At 44.9% G+C, this 20648-nt stretch overlaps 1 protein-coding gene across 1 annotated transcript; it reads right to left on the bottom strand.

Moving 5' to 3' along the window:
• Nucleotides 1–608: 608 nt before the first annotated feature.
• Nucleotides 609–17501, bottom strand: LOC137527909 (lipocalin-like). The gene is made up of 7 exons (XM_068248964.1): nucleotides 17353–17501; nucleotides 14323–14468; nucleotides 12099–12175; nucleotides 10401–10514; nucleotides 4834–4935; nucleotides 3043–3068; nucleotides 609–728 (listed from the first exon to the last, which is right to left on the bottom strand). The coding sequence occupies exons 1-6, from the start codon at nucleotides 17443–17445 to the stop codon at nucleotides 3046–3048; spliced, it is 555 nt and encodes a 184-aa protein (XP_068105065.1). The 5' UTR covers nucleotides 17446–17501; the 3' UTR covers nucleotides 609–728; nucleotides 3043–3045.
• Between the last annotated feature and the right edge of the window lie 3147 nt (nucleotides 17502–20648).

The raw sequence follows: 20648 nt of genomic DNA, 5'->3' as shown, positions 1-20648 counted from the left end.
TCCCTGCACAGCTCCGGTCTCTCATTCCTTTAAGAATGTTGTACGGATTATGACTGTACAGGTAGTCCCCAATTTACAAACGCCCAACTTATAAATGACCCTCCGATACGAACGACATGGATTCTGTGATTCTGTAGGAACAAGTCGAAAGAAAATATTCAAATTGGACTGGTAGTTTTTGAGCAAAATCTATTTTAACAAAAAACTCAAAAAATGGCTTTTTAAACTTGTATAAGCAGGTGCAGAGGTGACACAGAGGGGGACACGGGAGGCACGGAGGAGGTACAGGGGACAGAGGTGACACAGAGGGGGACACAGGAGGCACGGAGGAGGTACAGGGGACAGAGGTGACACAGAGGGGGACACGGGAGGCACAGGGGGCATGGAGGAGGAACAGAGGACAGAGATGGCAGTGTTCCGACAGATTCAGGTTAAGAACAAACCTACAGTCCTTATCTCGTTCGTTAACCGGGGGCTACCTGTATTATTTATATACTCTTTCAGATAGCCTGGTGTTATGTTCAAATAAATAGGTACATTAAAAAAACAAAGATACCATTTAAATGTGATTTGCGTTTATTAATCTACCAATAAAAATCAGGAGCCTGTTTGGTGGGGTTCATGCAGGTATTTATTGCGTGCAGACATAACCACATAACCACAGCCTGCTAATCCCAGCTATGGCATAGACGCCATCTAGTGGACAGGTTGGGGGCTGCATCTTCACTCTGCGTAAAATAAAATGACAAACATGGTGACATAACAGCCTAGTTAGTACAATATCAATCAGTTGCTTTATCTGCACCTGTCCTAAACATCTACTGTAAGGAACACAACTCGCTCTTCCACCATGGCCGGTCCCTAGACTTTGTCCACAAACAAGGAAGTTTGGGCCTCCGCCTGTGAGTCTATCCTTGTAAAGGAACAGCTATAATTCACGCAATACTGCTGATTCTGCCCGCTATCATAAAGGCACACAGTGGTTTAGTAAGGACCACCAGTCCATTTCCTAGCTCAACCCAACAGAATACAGCACAATCCCCAGTACCCAGCAGCACCAGCCAAGATCGCCTGGTGCCGGATACATGCGCTCGCCGGTGGCACAGATCTTCCTTTCTTTTCCCTCCAAATACTTACCTAGCCTCCAGTGAGGTCTGGCAGTCTCACCATACCTCTTAGCGGGTGCGTAATGGTTTCTAGGCATCCTCCATGCACCCAAGTCGATGTATCACATGACCCGCATTGGCTCAGGTGACAAGCCGGCTTCCGCGTACCGTGCAGAAAAGCTGCTCGGAGCCCTCAAGGAGGTAAGGGGAGCCTGCGAGACATCACTGGAGGCTCGGTAAGTAAAGTGCCTTCAATCACTTCCCCCCCCCCTCCCCCCATTCCACTCAAATCCTAGTCCCCGTTAAACCATCAGGCATGCCAGTTGGTTGAGACTTCCAGTTGCCTGAATTGCCTGAACAGGGACTCTGCTGTAGTTCAAATGCAAACAGTGGAAAGTTTTCCATGGGCTGTGTGAGGAAAGTCAACATAGGCAGTCAACATGTAGTGGACCTAAGTCACCATATGTGCTGCCCACTATTCCAAGTGCAGCAATATCCCCCATGTAATAGTCTAGTGTTCTTTTTATCTATAATATATTCCTCCTCTTCCATTTATTTCCCTGCCTAGCTCAAACATGATCCTCTGCTCACTTGTGTTTACAAGCAAGGCTGGGGTGACTCAGAGATTGGAGGAGAAAAGGAAAAAGAGTTAAGGGCAGAAATGACATCAGGATTTAGCCTCAAACTGTGGGCAAATGGTTCCCACCAGGAACAGAATTCTCTTCATTTACTATATAAAATTCACTGAAATCAAAACGTGGACAGTACAATATATGTGTTATGTAAGTAGATCAAGTATTTATCTACTTATATATGTGCTTTTTCCCTGGCATAGTATGGCTAATCCTCCTGCTTTAATAAATTAGGTAGAGGTTAACACTTCACTAAAGTGACACTGTCACTTTGATTAACTTTAACCACTACCTGCCCGTGTCATTTTAAAATGTCCTGTTGGTCCCTGTTAATGGACCACAGGACGTTTTCAAATGTCGCCCTCCCCCTGCCGCCGCTACCGTTCATGATCGCAGGCTCCCCCACTGCGCTTACCGTCGCAATCCGCTGAGCCTTGATTGGGGAAAGGGAAGAAGTCTTCCCTGAGCAAATCAAAGACCATTGCTTCACAGAGACAGAGAGTGTGAGGGTATCTAGTGGCCAAAAAGAATACATACAAAAATAAAAAAAAACATACATTTTACTCCTATTAAATAAAAATAAATGAATACCTCCTTCCCACCTCCATGAATCCCCCCCATAGTTACCAAAATAAAAACACTTGTAAAAAGAAAAAAGCATAAAAAAAAATACATAAAATAGTTATGTTAAGGACTCAGATTTTCTACTATGTATAGCATGAGGGTATGTTAGTTATATTTGCATAAATGGGGTTGTAATTGGCAACGCATGCGAAACTGAAAAAATGCACCTTTATTTCCAAATAAAATATTGTCACCATACATTGTACTAGGGACATAATTTAAATGTTGTAATAACCGGGACTAATGGGAAAATAAGATATGTGGGTTTTATTCACAGTTGCACATTTTATTTTAAAACTATAATGGCCGAAAACTGAGAAATATTGATTTTTTTTTTCCATTTTTTTCCATATTACTCCTGCATTTAGAATAAAAATAATTCATTGTGTGGCGAAAAAAACAAGGTATAGATCATTTTGTTGTGACTAGTAATAAAGTTATTGACTGGTGAAAATTGCTCTGGTCCGTTAGAGTAAAAATCCTTGGGGGTGAAGTGGTTAAAGAAAAAACATTTTTTTTTTATTATTATTTTTTTTTTTACTTTTTTATAAATGATTGCTGCTATCTGCTAATTTATTATGGCAGGTCTGAGTCCAACTTTACGAACAGTTGGATAGAAGACTTTTACTGGCAAGAAGGAATTAAACATATTTAAGTAGGTTTCTGCATGAATCACTCACCTGTTAGTCGTCAGATGTGCACTTATCTGTGGAAGGAAAGCACAGAGTTGGTCTGGTGTAGCTGGCATGCACGTCTTACATTGGCTGACTTTGGATATGTGAGATTTTTTTTTTCTCTAACTGGGTCCAGTTCACATGTCTAAGGGCTTTACCTGCTGTAAGTTTTTAAAAGTTATGCTAAGGCACTACTTGTATTTTGTGCAGGCTTCTACTAAATTTTCTTTTGGGATTTTATCATTTCACCAGTTTTTAGGAGCATGTGAGGTGGGGCATCGCAGGAGAAGCAGCAGTGGAGGGGCGGGGTAGCAAGGGCACATGCTGGGTCTGCAGCGGGATTGGTACTCACCTCTCCGGGATCCACACGTAGCATGTCTCCTTCCTAGTCCTAGGGGTCACGCGCCACCTGTCGTCACCACAGGGGGAGGGGGGTGCTGTTTCCAGTGAGACAGGATGCTTAGGATTGGGAGGAAGCATGTGCGCTGTGTGGGGATCTCAGAGAGCCAACAACCTACAAGGGGGAGGGGGGAGAGGGCTTTCAAGCTTCCTACACAGGGGCACACTGCGGAGCTCTCTGGCTACCTACACAAGGGGCCCTCTGGATAGCTGAACTGGATGTAGGGGCTCTCTGACTACCTACATGTGTTGCTATCTGGCTACATACATCGGGGCCCTCAGGCTCCCTGACTACCTACATGGGGAGCTCTCTAACTACTTACATGGGGTGGGGGGGGGGGAGGGCTCTGCCTGGCTACCTACACAGGATGTGGCTGCTCTCTGGCTACCTACACTGGAGGCTCTCTGGCTACCTATGGGGGGGAGGTATTTCTGGCTATCTATACTGGCTGTGGGGGTAATGGGTGCAAGGGAGTGGTCATGTGATAGGTGCAGGGCAGTGGTCATGTGATAGGTGCAGGAGAGGGGTCATGTGATAGGTGGAGTGGTCGTGTGATGAGTGCAAGGGAGTGGTCATGTGATAGGTGCAGGGGAAGTGGTCATGTGATAGGTGTAGGGGAAGTGGTCATGAAGTGAGTGCAGTGGAGTGGTCATGTGATAGGTGCAGGGGAGTGGTCATGTGATACGTGCAGGGGAAGTGGTCATGAAGTGAGTGCAGTGGAGTGATCGTGTGATGGGTGCAGGGCAGTGGTCATGTGATAGGTGCAGGGGAGGGGTCATGTGATGAGTGGAGTGGTCGTGTGATGGGTGCAGGGTAGAGGTCATGTGATAGGTGCAGGGGAGGGGGTCATGTGATGAGTGGAGTGGTCGTGTGATGGGTGCAAGGTAGTGGTAGTGTGATGGGTGCAAGGTAGTGGTAATGTGATGGGTGCAGGGGAGTGGTCGTGTGATGGGTGCAGGGGAGTGGTCGTGTGATGGGTGCAAGGTAGTGGTAGTGTGGTGGGTGCAAGGTAGTGGTAATGTGATGGGTGCAGGGGAGTGGTCATGTGATGGGTGCAGGGCAGTGGTCGTGTGATGAGTGCAGGGCAGTGGTCGTGTGATGAGTGCAGGGCAGTGGTCGTGTGATGAGTGCAGGGCAGTGGTCGTGTGATGAGTGCAGGGCAGTGGTCGTGTGATGAGTGCAGGGCAGTGGTCGTGTGATGAGTGCAGGGCAGTGGTCGTGTGATGGGTGCAGAAGAATGGTCAGGTGATAGATGCAGGAGAATGGTCATGTGATAGGTGCAGGAGAATGGTCATGTGATAGGTGCAGGAGAATGGTCATGTGATAGGTGCAGGAGAATGGTCATGTGATAGGTGCAGGAGAATGGTCATGTGAAAAGATTCTTGCAATGATTATACCGGCTTTCTCCAAGTAGACGATGCAGTCGTCCCCTATTTCAAATTTGTGAGCAAGCGCCCTGAATTTTTCAATCACTTCTGGACTCACATCTTCATTTCTGCCTGTAACAGAGATAAGAAGGGGCATCACATCACTCCACAGTGTTCACTTATTCTTTATTTAAAGGGGAACGCCATTCATAGTCATTGAACTGTTACATTTACATTTACAATGTACACCTTAAAACAATAGATTAAAAAAAGGTATAAGCTGCGAAAAAACCTCTCAACCTCCCTGTCTGGCCGGCCATAAGAATCTTGCTACTGAGTTTAGTCAAAAAGATAAATAGATAAATCAGATGCCTGTTTAACAGGTCCAGACTACAAAGACTAAAAAAAAAATCACTAATCTATTAAATGTAAATATTGAGCTTCTAGTAAATATCGTTTTGGCACCAAGGATCATACCTCGTTTCTATCAGCTGGAAGTTCCCACAGCTTTCAAGCAAACCTGAATTGAAAAAGAGTATGATATAATGAAGTGTACGTGTTGTACGGATAATGAATAGAGTCCCATGTTTTTATCTCCAGTTATATAGCTTTTTTTTATAACATTGCATCGTTCTGTCATAATTGTGTAACGATCTGCTAGTGTGTGAGCACTAGCAGACAGACAAAAATCAGACGTTCCCTGAACGGGAAATGTCCACAGACAGTGTCAGTAGAAGGCAGCACTAACACTGAATACAGATAATGAGAATGGTCAGGCAAAACAGGGTCGGTAACAGATCTGGCAGACACAGTACAAAATCGGCAGGCAAATACAACGTTGGGAGACAGGCAGAGGTCGGCAACAATCAGATGTGCAAAGGTACAGAAACGGTAGGCAAAAGCTAAGTGAGTGTTCAGGCAGAGGTCGGCAACAGATCAGATTGGCAAAGGTACAAAATCGATAGGCAAAGAGTAGTCAGAGGATCAAGCAGAAGTCAAACACAGAATATCAATCAGCAATAATAATAATAATATAGGCTAGCTGGTATGGAATCCCCGGGGTTCTCCCGGTTCAAGCCACACACGGAACTTACTAAGGTCTGAAGCCTTCACTGCGAAGTGTTAGCTAGAGCAGACAGTGAGCAAGTGTCTGCACAGCTCTTAAATAGCCCGGGTAAGCAGGCAACCACGCCCCTAAGCCGCTGGGCCAATCAGGCACTGGAGGTGGAGCCAAGCATGTCAGCTGACAGGTGATCAGCTGACACGCTTCCTTAGAGTATAAGAAGAGCATCGCCGACAGCGCATGTGTCCACCCTCATTTGCAGTCTGAGAATCATGCGGCCGGATCTCTGCATGAACGCTGCTGACACCATCCCTGACAATGTGGGCAGCCGCACCGGAAGTCCCAGATGCGCTGCCAGCGGAGGCAGCAGAAACTGACATGGTAAGCGCAGGATTACTGACAATTTGTCACAGTTTAGAAACCACATTCTTGTATTTTAAGCTTTTAAACAAATGTAGAAATAATGACCCTTTGAACTTTCCTGCAGTAAAACCTTATCTCAAGCTTGTCTCTCACTGTTTCTGGCTTCAGAAAACAGGACTGTATTGGACCCAAGTTGGGTCAGAGAGCTGAGAGAAGCTTTTTTTACATAGATAACTGAAGTTTCTTTTTAACTCTTCCTGTACTGGAAACCAATATGAGACTTTTTTTCTTTGCTACTAATGTTCTATTTGTTAGCAGCACTGAACATACAATTCATTATCTTCTAAGTTTATTTTTGCTTCAGGTGTGCTTTCAGCAGATTTACACAGACCGCCTGACGCTCGGAGCAGTTAGGCGTATTTATTTTCAGCAATCGGCGATATAAGGTGTTCATTCTAAAGTCTTCTTGGTTACAGCAAATCAGAAATTAGGAATATCATAGCATATCTTAAAGTAGCAGCAAAGTAAAGGAAGCTGGTGTAGGAATCATATCAAGTAAGCATCAGTAGGCATAAGTAAGCAAACTATAAAACTATGAGCACAACTTATTTATAATAAAACTCTCCAGCTTAAAGCGGACCCAAAACAAACATTTTTTTTAATTCAAAATATTTAGTTGCACCACTCTGACACATACAAAGATAAATAAACACTCCTTCAAGCCTATGAGCATTTCAGTGCATGCCTTTCACCCTTCTCTTTTCATTACTAGGGTTATACAGGTGGCAGCCATTAGCCATTAGCAATTCCTCCATTGCCAGACACTACTACTCCACCAGTTTGCCGGATTATTTGCCGGCAATATGAAAGGAAGGGAGGAGTTCCTCCAATAAATGTAAAATATTTTATATTTGTCATCATGCAGCTGAAAAAAGGCTGCTATTTATTATTATAGTTTAGAAAATAGATTTTATTTCTGAAATCTTGTATTTTTAATTTGGGTCCACTTTAAAGAGAGTCTGAAGCGAGAATAAATCTCGCTTCAGATCTCATAGATAGCAGGGGCATGTGTGCCACTGCTAAAACGCCGCTATCCCGCGGCTTACCGGGGGTCCCTTCACCCCCAAATCCCCTCCGTTCAGCCGGGGAGCGCTTCCTAGTTGGGGCAGGGCTAACCGCCGCAGCCCTGCCCCACGCGCGTCAATCAGACGCGTACCTCCGCCTCTCCCCCGGCCCTCTCAGTCTTCCTTCACTGAGAGGGGCGGGGGAGAGGCGGCGATGCGCGTGGGGCAGGGCTGCAGCCGTTAGCCCTGCCTCTCGGAGCAGCAAAATCTACGACCAATTTGGTCGTTGATTTTGCGGGGGGGGGGGGGGGGGGGTTTGGGGGTGAAGGGACCCCCGTTTAGCCGCGGGATAGCGGCGTTTTAGCAGGGGCACACGTGCCCCTGCTAACTATGAGCTCTGAAGCGAGAATTATTCTCGCTTCAGAGTCTCTTTAACAAGTGTTAATTAGTCACATCCCACTGAAACTGCACCGAACTCCCCCCCCCCCCCCCCCCCCCCCGGTGGTAGCGGCACTGTCGAGTAATGTCGGGACGAACGATGAAGGGTTATGAAGCCCCTGGCGCTGTCTCTCCTGGTGCCCAGTTCTAGCTATACATTACCTGTCTGTGGCCTCTGCTTGGTCTGGGTTCCCTCCACTAACTATATGCATGCACGCCACATGGTTGCCTAGTAATGTGGGCACGTGTGTGACACCTGACGGGACATTAACTACTTATGCTATTCGTGGCAGTATATCTACGCCCCACAGGACTACAGTTCTTGCACAGGGGCGTAGATATGCGTCTGTTGTCGCTCACTCCTGCTCCAGCGCAGGTACTCGTTGCCGCTCGTTAGAGGGGAAATCAATGAATGGGAATGCAGTTTCCTCTTCATTAATCTAAGTCCCCATGTCACTGATTGCCGGCATCAATGAGATGCCTGTAGTCATTGTAACTAAGAAAGTAACACGCCCACGCATTACTTCCTGTTTGTGTACCTATAGTACACTAATAGGAAATAATGCACGATGACATCTTGTGGCCAAATAGTAAAATTACACCTACATACATTTTTTTTATAAAATACACATACATTACATTCAAATTACTCCTTACCTCCCGCACTCTCCAATAGTTAGCCAAATAAAACTTTTGCATAATAAAAAAAAGACAATTAAAAAAAAAATACATAATTAGTTACCTTAGGGACTGAACTTTTTTAATGTATGTGAAGGGGGTATATTACTGTTCATTTTGGAAATACGGGCTTGTAATTAGTGATGGATGTAAAACTGAAAAAATGCACCTTTATATCCAAATAAAATATTGGCGCATTCATTGTACTAGGGAAATATGCATGGAGCAGCAGCAGCGTGTGTACAGAGCATGGAGCAGCAGCGTGTGTACAGAGCATGGAGCAGCAGTGCGTGTACAGAGCATGGAACAGCAGCGTGTGTACAGAGCATGGAGCAGCAGCGTGTGTACAGAGCATGGAGCAGCAGCGTGTGTACAGAGCATGGAGCAGCAGCGTGTGTACAGAGCATGGAGCAGCAGCGTGTGTACAGATCATGGAGCAGCAGCGTGTGTACAGAGCATGGAGCAGCAGCGTGTGTACAGAGCATGGAGCAGCAGCGTGTGTACAGAGCATGGAGCAGCAGCGTGTGTACAGAGCATGGAGCAGCAGCGTGTGTACAGAGCATGGAGCAGCAGCGTGTGTACAGATCATGGAGCAGCAGCGTGTGTACAGATCATGGAGCAGCAGCGTGTGTACAGAGAATGGAGCAGCAGCGTGTATACAGAGCATGGAGCAGCAGCGTGTGTACAGAGCATGGAGCAGCAGCGTGTGTACAGAGCATGGAGCAGCAGCGTGTGTACAGAGCATGGAGCAGCAGCGTGTGTACAGAGCATGGAGCAGCAGTGTGTGTGTACAGAGCATGGAGCAGCAGCGTGTGTACAGAGAATGGAGCAGCAGCGTGTATACAGAGCATGGAGCAGCAGTGTGTGTACAGAGCATGGAGCAGCAACGTGTGTACAGAGCATGGAGCAGCAGCGTGTGTACAGAGCATGAAGCAGCAGCGTGTGTACAGAGCATGGAGCAGCAGCGAGTTTACAGAGCCATGGAGCAGCAGAGGTGTGTGTACAGAGCATGGAGCAGCACCGTGTGTACAGAGCATGGAGCAGCACCGTGTGTACAGAGCATGGAGCAGCAGTGTGTGTGTACAGAGCACGGAGCAGCACCGTGTGTGTACAGAGCATGGAGCAGCAGTGTGTGTGTACAGAGCATGGAGCAGCACCGTGTGTGTACAGAACATGGAGCAGTTCTGGGGAACTTAAGGTATAAGCAAAACCATGTGCCCTGCTGGTTGAATGCTTCACTTTCCCCTTCATTAGCAATGTGGGCTGTCCTCATTATTATTATTATTATTCATTTTGGAAATCATCGTCCGATCCTGTCAGTCGGTCGGATGGGAAATTGCATTATGTGTACCCAGCATGATGTCCTACCATATTATTATACTGTATTTGTGTGGCTGAGGGAGACCTTTCAGGAATCCCCCCCCCCCCCCCCTTGAAAATCCTGGGTTTGCCCCTGAAGTGATTAAACATTAGGGGGGGCAGCGTCAGGTCGGCGAAGTGGTCGGATACAGCGTCACAAGGCCGATTCCTGATCAATTTCAGCATGAAATTATTCGGGGCTCAGCCTGCTGTGTAATTGCAGCCAACAGATCTCTCTCTAATCAGATTTGATCAGAGAGAGACTTGCCTCTTGGTCGAATCTGCTCATCATCGCTAGATGTATGGTTACCTTAATACCACTTTAAAAGTCCAGTTCCACTTTGGTTGAAATAAAATGAAGCAAACTCAACTTTGAAGAACTTTTTTGGGCAGCGGATGTGTTGTTATAGAATGCCATGCACCAGCTCACAAGTGCAGGGTAAGGTGCCACGAACCTGCAGAGTGGTACAGTGCAACCATACTGTATATGGACACACTGTCATTCTGGTATAGAGTCAACTGAACCTAAAAATCTATTTTATTTTTTTTATTTTTTTTTTCCTCAATACACAAAAAATACAACCAAACAGGCTTGTCAACATATAAGCCGCAGGCCTTGACTGAGCACTTACTGTACATGGTGAGTATGTTGAAGACCTGTCGTCCGGTGCTCTTTGTACTGTGCGCCAAGAGATACTCGTCATAGTTGGTTTCTACTACTGAGTGGACATGATCCTCACCATAACCTTACAGAGAAGAACATCAACATTTGTTAGAATCCTACTCTCCACTTGTACAATACCTGTTATTGCTATTGAAAGCACTAGTGAAGGTTGAGACAGCACCTATGTATAGGAGATGGTGTGCCCAGGCAATCAGCTCTCCACACCACCAGAGCCGTCAATGCAGAAAACAAGTTGTGCAGGCACCACCGATGTAGATATAGCTTCATGCAGTGTTTTGACAACTTGATAAAAAGCTAGATTGCTCGAAACAGCGGTCTGTTGTTGTATCCTCTGCCTTATCTGATGTGATCAATAAAATAAGCTATATCTACATCGGTGGTGCCTGCATGACTTGTTTTCTGTTATTGCTATTGTTTTTCTTCTGTCTCTTTATGCCACAATGCTTGTTAAAGTTACATTGTGAGAGGTGTCTAAATCAGCTGCCTGAGGTTGTTACATTTAGTACAGTTGTATTGAGGAAACATTTTGTGTGCGCACAGGCAGGTATAGTCTGTATGGGTGGGTTGTTGGTTGAATGGAAGGGATGAATGTATGTATGGGGCGAACAGATAAAGTGTCCACTAGGGATGGTCAATGACCTGCAAATTATTTTGAGTTGATACATCAAATTTTATATGCAAGCTTGAAAATGAACCAATCAAATCTTCCTGAGGTCAAATCCGATTGGTCCATTTTCAAGCTGCATAATCTCCATACAAAATTTGCATAATCGTGCTTCCCCATCCTCTGCGGCAGAGAGGGAGCAATATATTTTACCTAATTCCATGCCAGCCCCGTTGCCATGGTTTTCTCCGCCTCACCTTCCTCCTTTCTTCCTGGTGGTGAGATGCGTGCACCACGGCAACGGCAGACGTACTGACATGACATCACATGTCTGCTATGCAGTGGAGAGCATTTCACCGGGAAGAAAGGAGGAAAGCGAGGTGAAGAAAACCATGGCAACCGGGCAAGCGTCAAAATCAGGTAAAGTATATGCCGCCCTGGCACTATAAGCCATAATACCCAGCAGCCCGTGGCACCTCAAATTTAATTTTTCAAGTGGGAACGGACACTTAGGGGTGCCCCTATGAACTCTGGGGGCCCGGAGGCAATTCCCCCCTTTACTTAATGGACGTGCTGGCCCTGGTTGTATAGATGGAAGCGAAAAATAAAAATCACACATGTTATGGGGTTGGTTAAGTGGATGGAGTAGATTGAATAACTAGGTGGATGAATGTAAAGATGGACTGGATGTAGATAAAATGGAAGTGATAAATGTATGAGCTGAAGAGACAGAGAATGGTGCATTGGTTGGATCAGAGTTGAGCTCTCAGTTTGAGAAAGTGTGTACATTTCCCAAATCCAGTACCTGCTGGTAAATGCAGATACCAGCTCACTCACCCATGAAGCCCACCTCTAACTGTGATGAGTGAAATGTTTGGGTGGGAGGAAACAAGCAATGAGATGGAAAGAAGATGAGATGGATTATTTGGATGAATGGGATAAATGAAACGGAAGGAGATTCTTTCTCTGATTAATGGCCACTATTTCATGGTACGCCCACTTTCCACCATTTCATGCCACAGGAACCACGTTGCGGCTTACGTGGGTTTTTGGTCAGGAAGCGGCCGGGCACGTCGGTCTTGATGTAGGTCCTGTTCTGCTTCTCACAGCGATCCTGCCTGGGACAGAAACATACGTGAGCTGCTGGGAAAATGCATCCTGATAAATTGCTCTTCTAGGTTTATTACAGCCTCAAGGTAGTAGCATCCACTAGATAACCTAGACAGGTGCCTGGGGCCTAGTGAGTGTAAGCGGCCTGACTGCCAGCTTCTCTGACTTTTCTCTCCCACCTCAGCTAACTAAAAGGACCAGTAAAAAGCACCTGAAGTGTGCTGGACCATAAATGTAAAGTCATTCACATTTAATAACAATGATGAATTGGAATTCAGAAATGGAGAAATTCACTCGAATGGGCCATAGCCACCGTGCTGGAGGGAGCACGTCAACAGAGTTGGGAGTGGCCACAGAGCTGGGGGCTGGTATGGTAAGACTTTAGGAAAAGCCGCCACAGAGGGGAATGCAGGGTTACAGTTGCTCTTTAAAGGAAACCAAGCACCACTTTTTTTTCCTGGTTTTTGTTAGACATAGGAGCTGCTATGTTCCCCCTCCCAGAGGAAGGTGTGAAGATAGCATCTGTGACTTCTCTAAACTCATTGAAACACAGTATCCTTTCTACACCCCCTTCCTCGCTGATGAAAGCTTTTGTTTGTTTTTTGCTAATGTGTGCAATAAAATAATTACATCAGTCCTTATCTGCCTAAACCGTCTGCGGTTGGGCAGGCCTTCGTAAGTAGGCTAATAAAATCCTCTGCTAAACTTTTAAATGTAAAAAGAAAAGGTAAAATTAAAGTAGTTTTTTTTCTTATTAATACATTTTTATTATGCATTCCTAGTGGTTGGGTCACCCCGAGCTGCTTGGCTACTCTGTTGTACTGGTCCAAGCCCTATTTCATACAGCCATATCAATCCCTGCCATGTACTGATGAGGGCCAATAGCCCAAAACGGGCTGTCTACATGTGGGTTTGATGTGGCTGTGTAATATTTAAAGCTATAGGCTTGCTATACACCAGCGGTTCTGGATGCTTGCCTTTCTTACAAGGGCGAAATGGGATAATTTGCATATTCAGTAGCGGTGCATTGTGGGTAACCACAAATGTTCACTTATAGCTGAATTATTGCAGATTTCCTTCTGTTTTAAGAAGGCAAATTTCACCAAGCTTTGCTTATTAGTAAGGAGGCTTTTCGGTCTCTTTTATCCCCCTATACATTCCTAGTGGTTTGGGTCACCCTGAGCTGCTTGGTTATTCAGTTTTTTTTTATTAATGAGCCACCATGTTGGCATTCATATTAAATGTGCTATTGAGATACCCTGGGTGCTAACAATGGTGCTTGGTTCACTTTTTAAGGGTAGCTAAAGGTACTATTTTGTTTAGGGCCCCAATCCATCTTAATCCGTCCATGGCAGAAACACATCTGGAAAATTCTCATCCAGTTGTTGTAGTTTTCTACCTATGGAACACTGATTGCTCCTCCACCCTCTAACCTTCCCTTTCCATAGGACAGGAGATGCTGCTTATCCAGGAGCACAACAGCAAGTATATCCCACAATGGCCCGTGAAAGATGATCGAACGTTTACAGGTGGGCGGGGCTTTAGTGTTTCTCTACTTCACAATCACAGATGCTCAATGAGATGCTAATAAATTTGAGATGATTCAAAGTTTGCAAATTTGAAGGATTGGACAGTTAGCATAAAGTTTGGTGAGATTGTGAACGAGGTTAAAGGGGAACTGAAGAGAGAGGTATATGGAGGCTGTCATGTTTATTTCATTTTAATCAATACCAGTTGCCTGGCAGCCCTGCTGGTCTATTTCTCTGCAGTAGTATCTGATTAAAACCAGAAACAAGCATGCAGCTAGTCTTGTCAGATCAGACTTATAAGTCTGAACCACTGAAACACCTGATCTGCTGCATGCTTGTTCAGGGGCTATGGCTAATAGTATTAGAGGCAGAGGATCAGCAGGGCTGCCAGGCAACTGGTATTGTCTAAAAGGAAATAAACATGACAGCCTCCATATACCTCTCTCTTCAGTTCCCCTTTAAAGCAAACCTGAACTCAGAGCTTTGGAACACTTTAGGAGTACTGGAGGAACTCTAAAACTGTAATTCTTGGACAACAGTGTCATCCCAAACGTTTGTACACAAAACATAAAAACTCTTTGTGCTAGAAGGCCATGTATGGCACAGTCCAAGGCTTCTTCACTTACTTGGGGATGGTGGTCAGGACATTGACGTTCCCATCATCAGTAGTAGTGAGGACAGTGGTGAACGAGTCCTTCATGTGATCCTTGGCATGTTTTCGGAACAAGGAGGAGTTGGAGGCCAGGCCGAGGCAATACCACTTGCCTTGAATCTAGAGTCAAAACAGCATCAGGCACAGCAGGGTTATTTCCAAAGAACTGGGCAGAGAAGTGGAACAAAAGTCAAGCCGTTTCCACGAAGGAACTGTTCCTTATGCTTCGAGCACCCCTGAATCGGGGGGAAACCTATTACTTGAAGCCCATGGTGGGCTAGATCACATGCTCCTCCTGAGTATGCTGCTGCTGCTCATTGTCTTTGGACCCCCCCACCTGTCTCCGGTCCTCTGAATTCCACAGCTGCCCAGAAGTTCCTTCTAGTTGTGCAGAGCAATTCTGAACTGCGTAGGCACGGGTTCCGGACTGCACCCACGCAGGAAAGAAAGTGCTTGTGAATGAGTTCACTATACTCGTGCAATTCTAAACTGCGTCTGTGCAGTTTTCCATTGTGTGGGACAGCTGGGGAGAAAATGTATTAGACTCAAAGTTGTTGGAACGGGGGGGGGGATGTGGTGTGGGAGGGTACCCTGAGGACAGCTAGGGCCGGAGTACTATCCAAGGCCCACTGTCAGTGTCAACCCCGCCTACTGCATTTCTCCTGGTCTTGAGCACCCCCCATCTTATGCCCCCTTGTCCTCTGTTTCCACTATCCTGTACTGTGCTTACCTGCTCTGCCCTGTAGTAGCAGGGCGGCCACGGACCAGGTCTCTGACCATTGTGGTTTAAATGACCTACCTGGGTGTGGCATCCCGCTTCCAACCCCCTTGCTTCCTGGAGCCCTAGGCCAAGGCTTTTATGGCCTTGCCTCAAATCCAGCCATGAGGACAACAAACATCGACAGCACATTTAGGAGCAGGTGATCTTCCCACCAGTAATTTTGGTGTCAGTTCAGGGGGGGGGGGGGGCGTGGGTTCAACTGTGCAGCACACAATAGAGCAGCTTCCAGCAGCAAAGAATGTGCTTGGTGATTATACTCTGTCATCTAAAGATCAAGCGTACTGGATTTTTAAGTCTACTCAGGGGATACCTGTACTTCCATTGGATTCTCGGCAGAGACATCGTTCATTATAGCGTATGTTCCGGTATGTATGTGGCTAAATCGGGCCCGCCAAAGCTTACATGACACACATGGAAAAACACTGATTATTTTGTATTTTTTTACATGAAAAGGTGGGGCCTTGTTTTATACATGGGATCCTGCCAATGTTTGTTCTGCTAAATTCAACTGCAAATAGTCTGTCTATCCTGTGTAATTCTAATGGATGTAGCAGGTCCGAGTTGTAAACATGGGCCCTGCCAACCTTTGTCCCATGTAATCCTCCAGCTAAAGCACTCGTTTTCTTGTGTCCTTTAACCGACGTAAAGAGGGGTCCCGACTTAGAGTTTGTGGAAATGTTTTCTTTTAATTCTGAAAGACAAAGACTTGTATTCTGCTTTATGTTACCGAATGCAGATCACTATATTAAACAGCCAGCCCCTACCAACTCCTGTTACTTATTCTTCTACTGCTAATACAAGAGGTAAGTTTACAATCTCTTTAGTCCCAAGTAAACTGTATTAGGACTTTTTTTTTTAGTGGTGCGTGTTAGTACTGAATTAGATTCTCTTTAATGTTATTTGTGGCTGGATAGTGTACTGTTTTAAGGCTTCTACCTCTGACACAGGAGACAAGGGTTTCATCTCTTACCGTTCAGTAAGCCAGCACCTATTCAGTGAGGAGACCTTGGGCAAGACTCCCTTAACACTGCTACTGCCTACAGAGCGCGCCCTAGTGGCTGCGCCTCTGGCGTTTTTTTTATTCTGCCAGGAGAAAAGCACAATATAAATTTTCTATGGCTTTTCTTGTTATTTACGAGTAAAATGCCAAATAAGTAACGCCTTCGAATTGTGGTGCTGGAGGGAACTTCTGAGAGTCGTCAATTCGTAAAGAAATTAACTTGACTGTTAGAAGGAGCAATGTTCAACCTATAGCTTAAGTCATTGGAGAAGACCCTGATGCTGGGAAAAATCAAGGGTAAAAGGAGGAGGGTACTGCAGATAATGAGATGCCTAGATAGTATCATGGAAGCAACGAACATGAGCTTGGACAAGTTTCGAGAGGCAGTGGAGGATAGAGGGGGTTCTGTGGTCCATGGGGTCGCAAAGAGTCGGACTTGACTGAAAAGCCACTGAACAGCAACAAAGGGCTCACATACATTTTACATTACACCTTTCAGAAGGTAAAAGTCCTTGAGATTTTGGTTTCTTCGGTAACTGTGCACTATGCTAATAACGATCCTCATTTATTTTACCTAAAAAAAAAAAGAACCTCCCTAGAGATCCATGCGGTTTGGTCCATTTGGTCAAATACTAAATTTCGGACCCACTTTTTGACTTGTAACATTTGGAAATTTAGAACAGAGGCACTTGTCCTGGAGTTGCTCTGCACTTTTTATTGCCCGGAAGAAACAGTTGTGATCCTGTAAAACATGTTGGGTTATGTCCTTAATAAACAAACAACCTTTTTTCATAAGTACTGGTTAGTGTCTTCATGGGAAGTAAGTTAACACCTACTGTACCTCTTGTTTTTAATTGTTTTTAATTTTTTTACAAAATGTTTTTGTCTGCTGCTAGCTGCTTTTGAAAATACAAATTAGAAATAGCCCATCATATCTAATTTCACCCAGTTGGACTAATTCTAATTTTCGGCTGATGCTTCTGTGATTTTTGCTTCTCAATTAGTCTTGCCTACTTTCCAACTATGTGCCTGCAAATTCCGATTTATGGCAAGCCAGAGTTTACCTACTACTCAGTTTTGTAATTTTATTTTTTTTTAATCACTGGTGCCTATTAGATCTTATGCTTTCCCAACTATTAGTACTGGGGGTGGTCGATCTCTCCAAGGAAAGTTGCCGCATCCAATCTGGTCTGACTTAGTTTATATAAAGTCTTGGCACTTACCTTGTCCTGCTGGAAGTCCGGCTGCAGGGGGACATCAGCCTGTACATACAGGACAGACAGTGCGAGGGCTAAGCTGAACACGAGTCCCTTCATGGTCCTGGATTGGTCCCTGAGGCTTCTGCAGTCTGGTTTGGTGTCAGTGATGAGGATGCAGGGTTACTGGGACTTATATAGAGACAGGCTGGACAAGCCCACAGCTGGGAGCTGGCCAGTGGTCACATGACACCAGGGACTGGCATTTATGGGTGCATGCAAAAGTAGTTTCACTTTGTACTGATTAAGGAAGGAGGGCTCATTCACATTAAGGGCGTTTTTGGCCTTTTTTCAAGCGCAGGCGATTTTTAAAATCGCCCACAAAACGCTTGTGCAATGAATCTCTATGGGAAGGTTCATATCAGCGCGGTTTGTGCGCGGTGCTTGTACTATTTTTGGGGCGATTTTGCCTCAATGGAAGGTATCGGAAAAACACAAACCCTCACAAAATTGCTTTGTGCAGCGATTGCGTTTTTAAGAATAAATACATTGTATTTATTCTTTTCCGGGTCAAAGAGTTCTCTTCCTGACTTGCGTCAGGGAGTGAATTACAAAACCGCTTTGGAAAAGCGTTTTTTTCCAGAAACACAGTGTGCAGGGGAGCAACGGGAGGGGGAAAAAAAGAACAGTGCACAAAAAAGCAAAACGTTTTTGTTTTTAGGTATGAATGAGGCCGGAGCGAATGTGGGAAATATTTTTTGGTGGGGATGATGGGCGGTGGTCGGTGAGTTTTGAAGGAGAAAGTCAGGGTGTCAAGTTGCCACATCAGGAGCAGAGATAGATTTGGGTGTCATCCATGTATAGAGGAGCAGCCAAACAAATTGACCATAAGTATAAATAGAGAAGAGAAGGGGGCTAAGGACCAAGCCTTGTGGTACTTGGACAGACATAGCTCCCAACTATCCCTCTTTTAGAGAGACAGTCCCTCTTTGGGAACCCAGTCCCTCTGTACATCAGTCCTGAAAAAGGGACAAATGAGGAAGAAAGAAGGACAGATTTGTGTAAATATATGTATTTTTCTACTGAAAATGTGTTTGACTTTGAACTTTATTCCCATCCTTTAAATTGATATATTTCTTATTGAAAAGGACCATGAAAGGACCAGTGTGGTTTGAATTATAAACAAAATATTCTTCTTATGAAATCTTTATGGTATGCATGACTAGGGGTGTGTCAGGGCATGATTAGGGGTGGGTCAGGGTGTGGTTTAAGTGTCCATCTTTCTTATTTCAAAAAGTTGGGCAGTATGGACAGAGAGGATGTGTGGTGAGGAGATGCAACACTAAAGGTCCAAGAGGTAGAGGTAGGAAGAAAGCCAGGAGATAGAGTGAGACTCGGGATTCCTAGAGGGCAGAGGATCTGGAAAAGAAGAGACTGATGTTCTGTGTCAAAAGCTGAAGAGAGATCAGGAAAAATAAAGTGTACTGAAGATCCTTATTTGAAACATTTTGCTATAAGTGATGGTAACAGCGCTCAGCTACAGATGATACATAACATAGTTGAACCCTCACTGTACAAGGTATGCCATTAATGTAGATGATGATCCAGGTATTCTTCCGCACACACTGCATTCATCACACCCAACGCAGGTATAGTGTGTGCATGCGTTCATGGCCAGACTCGCAGCACTGTCACATAGCAAACACAATCGCAGAGTTATAGTGAAGATTCTAACTATTTGTAGAGGTGGAACTCCAGGCAACGTTAAAGCAGACCTCCGCTTTCCTAATAAAGCAAACCAATATTTTTATTTATATATTTCTAGTATGTTAAAACAGCCCTGAAGGAAGAAAATAAAAAGACTGAGATACTTGTCTATTTAGAGGGAAGGCTCTGGATCCTATAGAGGCTTCCTGGTCTTCTGTCCATGCCTTTGTTCCATCGCTATTCCCCGGTTCAAATTATTCAACCTACAGGCTGCATATGTTTTTGGCAGCCTTCAGTAATCGTGTCCCTGAGTACTTTCAAAGACAAGCAGATCAATACTGCACACACGCAAGTCCGAGCTTGTGCAGTATGGATGCCACAGTTTTCGGGAGCACTTGGGACACAAGTGCTTCCATAGCCTTCTGAGTACTCCTGGAGGTGCAAAATTTGAACAGGAGACAGCTGATGCATAACGTCATCCTCCTTTGCTGACCAGAGGTTTAGAATATACTCTCACCTAAACGATTATTAGGAACACCATACTAATACTGTGTTTGACGCCCTTTCGCCTTCAGAACTGCCTTAATTCTACGTGGCATTCATTTAAAGAGGAACTCCAGTAAAAATAATGTAGTAAAAAAAGTGCTTAATTTTTTACCATAATTATGTATAAATGATTTAGTCAGTGTTTGCTCATTGTAAAATCTTTCCTCTCCCTAATTTACATTCTGACATTTATTACATGGTGACATTGTTACTGTGGGCAGGTTATGTAGCTGCTCCTAGCTGTTTTGGCTGTTAGAGACAGCTGTAAACAGCTAATTCCTGTCTGTGAACCTTGTTACATTGTGGCAGTTTGCCCAGAGTACCGCGGTACTCAGAGCTTCTTGTGGGAGGGGTTTCAGCACAAAATCAGTCATACAGCGCCCCCTGATGGTCTGTTTGTGAAAAGCATTATATTTTTCATGTAAAAGGGGGTATCAGCTACTGATTGGGATAAAGTTCAATTCTAGGTTGGAGTTTCTCTTTAACAAGGTGCTGAAAGCATTCTTTAGAAATGTTGGCCCATATTGATAGGATAGCATCTTGCAGTTGATGGAGATTTGTGGGATGCACATCCAGGGCACGAAGCTCCCGTTCCATCACATCCCAAAGATGCTCTATTGGGTGGAGATCTGGTGACTGTGGGGGCCACTTTAGTACAGTGAACTCATTGTCATGTTCAAGAAACAAATTTGAATTGATTCCAGCTTTGTGACATGGTGCATTATCCTGCTGGAAGTAGCCATCAGAGGATGGGTACATGGTGGTCATGAAGGGATGGACATTGTCAGAAACAATGCTCAGGTAGCCCGTGGCATTTAAACGATGCCCAATTGGCAATAAGGGGCCTAAAGTGTGCCAAGAAAACATCCTCCACACCATTACAATACCACCATTACACCACCAACAACAACAAGGCATAATGGATCCATGTTTTCTTTCTGTTTACGCCAAATTCTGACTCTATCGAGATTCATCAGAGCAGGCAACATTTTTCCTGTCTTCAACTGTCTAATTTTAGTGAGCTTGTGCAAATTGTAGCCTCTTTTTCCGATTTGTATTGGAGATGAGTG

The sequence above is a fragment of the Hyperolius riggenbachi genome, chromosome 8 (genome assembly GCF_040937935.1).
Source record: "Hyperolius riggenbachi isolate aHypRig1 chromosome 8, aHypRig1.pri, whole genome shotgun sequence".
NCBI classification, from domain to species: Eukaryota; Metazoa; Chordata; class Amphibia; order Anura; family Hyperoliidae; genus Hyperolius; species Hyperolius riggenbachi.
Note: the sequence above shows the minus strand (reverse complement) of the source record. Positions and strands in the feature narration are given on the sequence as shown.

What these genes read in the sequence shown, in the direction of transcription:
- LOC137527909 (XM_068248964.1), bottom strand. Translation starts at nt 17,445, where the DNA reads ATGAAGGGACTCGTGTTCAGCTTAGCCCTCGCACTGTCTGTCCTGTAT. An exon ending in CTTCCTGACCAAAAACCCAC is followed by an intron (nt 10,515 to 12,098) that starts GTAAGCCGCAAC and finishes CTTCTCTGTAAG; the next exon opens with GTTATGGTGAGGATCATGTC. An exon ending in CAACATACTCACCATGTACA is followed by an intron (nt 4,936 to 10,400) that starts GTAAGTGCTCAG and finishes TCTCTGTTACAG; the next exon opens with GCAGAAATGAAGATGTGAGT.